The sequence below is a fragment of the Emydura macquarii genome, unplaced genomic scaffold (assembly GCF_026122565.2).
Source record: "Emydura macquarii macquarii isolate MOO-44397 ecotype Brisbane River unplaced genomic scaffold, CSIRO-AGI_Emac_v2 contig_499, whole genome shotgun sequence".
NCBI classification, from domain to species: Eukaryota; Metazoa; Chordata; order Testudines; family Chelidae; genus Emydura; species Emydura macquarii.
In genome coordinates, this window is record NW_027130636.1 from 3,333 (window position 1) to 9,797 (window position 6,465).

The 6,465-nt window shown below is 45.9% G+C and overlaps 1 protein-coding gene across 1 annotated transcript; it reads left to right on the forward strand.

The window, feature by feature from the left end:
- Nucleotides 1-2,887: 2,887 nt before the first annotated feature.
- On the forward strand, nt 2,888-5,366 carry LOC137147174 (galactose-3-O-sulfotransferase 2-like; the record flags this gene model as incomplete). The annotated part of the gene is made up of 2 exons (XM_067539043.1): nt 2,888-3,158; nt 4,542-5,366. Coding segments are annotated over 2 exons (1,096 nt in total), but the record flags the coding sequence as incomplete, so codon positions are not given.
- Between the last annotated feature and the right edge of the window lie 1,099 nt (nt 5,367-6,465).

Genomic DNA, 6,465 nt, shown 5'->3' on the forward strand with positions numbered 1-6,465 from the left:
GCTATGACAGTGTTACATTCGTGTCCTACCTTCAGTGGACATGGAGGACAATTGAGCAGCAACAACAATATGCTTAGACAGTGGAAATCTGTAGTGCCGAAAGTCTATGATCACAGTCCTTTTTATAACAACTTTTTTACATTGTTGAAGGCTGTTTTACAAGGCTGTAATTGTTAAATCACAAGCTCCCTTGCTTTAATGCAGAAAAGGAGAGTTACTGACGGGGCGTGAGAGGCAGACGCTGATTGCCGTATGTATGCCATTTTACACCAAGGAGAGGCTGGAAAGGAGGAGGCTGTAACAACCATTAAGGGCTTGTCTCCACAAACATCTAGCTTGTGGCAAGCTGGGCTGTAAGCCCCATCTTCACTGCCTTCCATGCCCTAAATAGCCATGTGGCAGCTGCTGACGTGAACTAGCAGTTTCCTAGTGCGCTTTAATCAACTCCCTTTTCAAAGCAGGGTAGATCCTCTGACCAGGGTCCAAGCATAATTTTTTGGGCCCAGTACAAACTTGTAACATGAGCCCCTTCCCACACACATACCACAATCTCCATGAAAAAAGTTTGAATTCTGAAATTACTGTTACATATTCTACATTATGAAAAATGCCCCCCCTTTTGCTATTTTTGTTTAACAGAACACCCAGCCTGAGAGTCCGACAAGTTTGCTGACTATTTTGTAACTTTTTAGTCATTATAAAGGTATTATATCCTGCCAAAGTCTTGAGGTTTGCAGCCTGGACTGGCCCCCTCAGGGACTCCGGGCCCCAGTAAAGTGTACCCTTCCCCGCTCCCCCCATGTGTGGGCCCTGCTCTGATGGCCAGACGCTGGGACCAGATGACAGGGGATGGATCACTCAAAATTGTCCTGTTCTGGTCAGTCCATCAGAAGTATCTGGCACCAGCCACTGTCAGAGACAGGATATTGGGCTAATGGGCCATTGGGCTGACCCAGTGTGGCCATTCTTAAATTCTTCTCAGATTGCACAATGGCATGTCAGCAGGGCCCACACAGACAGTTGCACGTGGCAGGCTAGTGTGGACAGCTTTACATCCAGCTTGCGGCAAATGAAATGTTTATGGAGACAAGCCCTCAGTTACAAAGAGTGGCATGGAAATCTGTGGGTCAAAGTGGGAGGCCTTGCTAGTTACCTTGGACTCACTGGATCTCCATTTCTTTTGCAGGAATGCCAGACTCATGGGGCTTCTAACTCTTTGGCTGGGAGTCATTTTTCTAGCCGGGCTCTTCCATGTGAATGTAAACGTCACCTCGTAAGTCTATGTTCTACAGTGATAGCACGAGTCAGGCGAACCTGACATGTGCCCCTGTCTGTGTCGGGGCAGCAAGATGATCCATCAGATTTTATATTTTTGGACTGCTAAATGTAGTCCTAAGCACAGAGATCAGGGCTAGGATTTTCAAGACTGGGGGCCTGAAGTTGGGGTCCTAAATCCATTTTTAGCACATAAATAAGTAACCTATCAGTCGTATAGAACATCCAGCAACTGGAGTCACTGCGATAATACTAACTACACCCCAACCTCCTCAGTAACAAATAAGCTGGTGATTGTATGGAGCAGTCTGACATTTGCAGCTAATGAAGATGGAAGGAAGGATCTGGCTCAGTGGTTCCCAACCGATGACCCAGGGGCCAAAAGTGGCCCGCGGTGTCTTTCAAAGTGGCCTGCAGCTCCCCTCCTGCTGGTTGCAGAAGGGAGCTGCTGCCTAAGGACCCAGGGGGAGCACGTTGCCACGGAGCTACAAAATTGGTGCAGGCTCCTTGCTGCACCCAAAGGGACAGGAGATTAGCACTCCCCTCCCCCTGGCTCCAGCAGAGAGCACGGCAAAGTGCTCTGCCTGGGTTCCTAGGTGCTGGGGTCCCTGCTGGAGATAGAGGAAGGGGAGCACTGATCTCCCATCCACCTGGCTGCAGAAGGGAGCCACTGCCTAGGGACCCAGATGGAGTGCACGGGGCTACAGGACACATGCAGTTTCCCTGCTGCAGCCAGGGGGAGATGGGAGATCAGGTAGGAGGCAGCCTCCTCGCTGAACTCCTTCCATCTGGCTGCGGGGGTGAGGGAAGCTGCTGGCAGAGCAGCCAGGACCTACCATGCTTGAGGAGGGGCAGGACTCTAAAAATCAGTGCCTTATGGTTGGCCTGCACTTAGCAGGCCACCCACCATGATTTAGGGGCCAGGTCATGTGCTTCAGCATTTAGTGACAGTCACTCATCTACACTAGTGCTTTGTCTGTGCATGTGTGACATACTGTGAGAAATTTGGTAGGTGTAAAATAGTAAATGTAAAAATAAGCACAATAGCAACAAAATGTTTACTTTAAATAGGTAGTGAGTTGTAGTCCTTCCTTAAGGGTGAATACGTCAATACATTTTTTATGAGTTGATAGACTGGTGGCCTTTCAGGGTTGTAAAAATGATATTTGTGGACCTTGAGCCAAAAAGGTTGGGAACCACTGGTCTAAAACTACAAAGTGCTGGATTTTTAGCTGGTGTAAAGTGTCGTAGCACCAGTGACTGCAGGGGAGCAACGCCAGTTTACACCATCTGGGCAGCTGGTCCATTGACGTCAATGTAGCTATGGCCAATTTACACCAGTGGGGGATGTGGCCCATTGACTTCAATGAGGCTATGCTGATTTACACTAATTGGGGAATAGGACCCTTGACTTCAAGGGAGCGATGCTGATTTACGCCAGGAATTTACGCAAGGAAAGGTAGTTCAGGCTAAACTCTTGCAGCTCTTTGGAAAAATCAAGTGAGAGGAATAAGAGGGTAGGAAATGGCAGGTGAAAAGCAGCACTGTTAGGTGTAAGAAATGGTTTCCAACACCAGAGAAAACATTTCCCATGTGCTTTACGTTCATACAGAGTGTGGGAGTTTTCCACCAAGCAGCTGAGACCCTGTCACCCCCAGACGAACGTGATGTTTCTCAAGACCCACAAAACTGCCAGCAGCACCATCATGAACATCCTCTTCCGGTTTGCAGAGAAGCACAATCTTACCTTAGCCCTTCCTGCTGGCCAGAGCTACCACTTGGGCTATCCACAACGCTTCATGGCCCATTTTGTAGAGGGATTTAAAACCATGGGACAAAACTACAACCTCATATGCAACCACATGAGGTTTAATCTCCCAGAGGTGAGGTCCTGGGCAGTAGCAGTGGGGGAGGAGTCCTGTGAGATGTTACGGTGATGTTATTAGCAGTGATCCTAGTTTTCTGTGATAAAAAAATCAAAATTCTCCGATAAAAAATATAGAAATCTGTGGTTTTCCATGATTGAAATGAAACACTGAACTTTATTTTCCCTGGCCACCACATATATAGGGAGCAGTTGAACACAATGTTTTATTGATATGCTTACAATTTTTTTAAGCTGGCAGTCGCAGCCCGGTCCATTCTCCTGATTATCTGAAGTTTTGATGATCCAATCTGGCCCTGGTCCCAATTAGATTAGATAATCGGAGTTCCACTGTGTATGTTTTTATTTTTTCACCAATGTAAAAACTAAAGATTCTCCATAAAAATGCAAAGTCCGTGTTTTTCCGGGGCAAATGGATTTCTAGGATCCCTGGTTGTTAGCTAGCAGTAACTATCATGCTGTGTGAAGCTCAGAGCAGTGGGAATCTAAAATGTTCTCTGAATTAGGAATTAGTACGTCAGCTTTCATTCACAAAACCCACTAGTATTGAGGCATGGCCACATGCTGGCAATCCCTCTAAGAATCTTAGGACTGACAATTTTTTATTTAAAAAAAGGTGACTGGAGTTACCTTGTTTGTTTCAAGGGAGGGCCCTTTGCTTGGGAACATAGAGAATCAACTTCTACACCTGGCTGTGATCTCTCTCTTTCTCTCTCTCCTTGATGAAGTATCTGGGGGTGAAAGCCGCTCCACACTCATAAATCCCGAGCATTCAGACTCTCCGTGGAGGGCACAAGGAGTGATTTGGGAGGTGAAATCCACCTTCCCCACAGCTGCTGCTCCAACCAATGGTCTGGAATAACTTCCCCAGCTTCACTGCAGCAGTTGGGCAAGTCACTGGGTCTACATAAATGTGGATCTTCACCACCTCTCTCCCCCAGTGACCTGAGCCCAATGTGTCCTTCAGCATCCGCCAAGTGGGGCTGGCCTTGATGGTGTTCATGGGTGCACAGGTACCTGGGGTAGTAGATCCCTGTGTGATTATTCAGCCAGCAAAGCCCTCATGCAGCCCTTCAGAACACGCCAAACTAGTCTCTCGGCCCTAACAGGAATGAAAAAGCTCCCCTTCCATATGCTTACTGGAGTGGCCTTTCTTTTTAAGAGCGAACTGGACTGCCTACAACCTGTCAGTACAATGCTTGTGCTTAGACTTTCTCACCTTGACTGTGTTTTAACCCCTGCTAATGATCAACACTGTGCTTGTTATTTTGGCCAATTTACCTTTAAAGTCAAGTAGAAGCCTTTTTTGTACCACAAAAAGTCCTCCATGCATAAGCAAGAGATATATTAATGGTCATTCTACTGTTTTCCTCATAAACAGGTCCAAAAAGTTATGCCAAACACCACCAGCTACTTTTCTATCCTGAGAAACCCAATTTCACTCATGGAGTCCTCCTATGCCTATAATAAATTTTTTACACCGGCATTTAGAAGGTCAAAGGACGTGAATGAGTTTCTGGCATCTCCATGGACATATTACAATTTGAGTGAATACATAAATAACGTTCATGCGAGGAACTACATGTGGTTTGACTTTGGCTATAATAACAACGCAGTGGACACTGAGGACTATTTCCAGAGTGTCATAGAGGAGATTGAGCAGACTTTTCAGCTGATGCTGTTAGCCGATTACTTTGATGAGTCCATGGTCCTTTTGAAGAATGCTTTGTGCTGGAATCTGGATGATGTGGTTTACTTCAAGCTTAACTCCAGAAGCGAGGACAGTATCCAGAGCATGACCCCTGAGAGCAAGGAAAAGGTGAAAGAATGGTGCTCGTTGGACTGGAAACTCTACCAACACTTCAACAGGACCTTCTGGAGAAGAATTCAGGAGACAATAGGGCTAAAAAAATTGGATCAGGAGGTGAATCTCCTGAGAAGGAGGCAGAAAGAGCTTATGGAGCTGTGTCTCTTGGATCCAATGCCTATAGAAAAGAGCCAAATCAAAGACAAAAAGCTTCAGCCCTTCCAATCAGGGAAGGCAAATATTCTGGGCTATAATCTCAGACAAGACTTAGATAATGTGACTCTGAGAGCTTGCATGAGATTGATCGCGCCTGAGATTCAGTATATGTCCTATCTGTATTCTCATCAATTCCCAGACAAGAAGAGGAAGAGCGGACCCTCTCCCTTATGGCGGAGGTGACAGATTTGGTAGATCATTAATATCACCCACAGGGCAATAATGCTTATAACAGATTTCTATCACCTGGTTTATGTACCTATCAGAGACGTTTATTTACCTTTCTGGTGGTGAGTGGAGTTAACCCGTGAAATTTCCTTACAGAGATTTCAGATCCGAGAGTGGGATGGGTGTGTGGCACCCCAGCTGCCTCCATCTGGCATATGGTTCCTTGGAGACTGGGCTGGGGTGAAGTTGATTAAAGAACCAGGGAGCTGCCGCTGGTTCCCTGACCAAGTCCTGTCTCTGCTGCACAGAGCAGATACCGGCCTTTCCTCTGTGGGTGAAATACGAGTTTAAATCACAACATCAGGTTTAGTAAAAAAGCCTGTGTTGATCTTGTTTGTAAAAGGAAAATGCTGCAGAGAAGTGACGCTGCAGGAAATTCCCTTGTCCCTTTCTAGGCTAACCCAGGGATTGCCAGTGCAGAACAGGTCAGTTTTGTGCACACAGACATTGCAAAGACCAAACAGCAAGTTTTACAGGCCTGAGGGAAAGCTTTATATTTCGATTTATTTGATCGTACTTTATATCACAAGCCAGTGGAATGGAGTTCACATGATGTAAGATGACAGCTGTGTAAACACAGGGACAGACTCCTGAGATAAAACATCTCTTTGAGTCTGGAATATAGTAGTCCTCTACTATTAGAGAAGATGTGCAGAACTTGCCAGCCATGCCCCTCTGACCTGGCTATTTGTCTTTAAGCAGAGAAGTCAATTAGAATGAGACAGAGTCTTCAGAACTCCCATGGAAGATATAAATATTTTGGCCACATAGTTTTGTCCCATTTTACCTCATATACCAGACAAAACGCTTCCATGGAAATCATCATGTCAGCACAATTGAAATGGCCTGGTTACATCAAGAGCTCTTCTCTTTATACACACTCCATTTTGTTTAAATTAAATCAAATCAAATCCTTCCCTCTGTATGGCTTCACTTTCTCTTTGAGAATCTCCATTAACATGAGCCATCACTAAGTTGTAGCCCGCAACAATCAGTAGAGGCAGAGATATGACCGCACACATGCACTAAGCCAGGCTCTCATACCGCGAGCAGA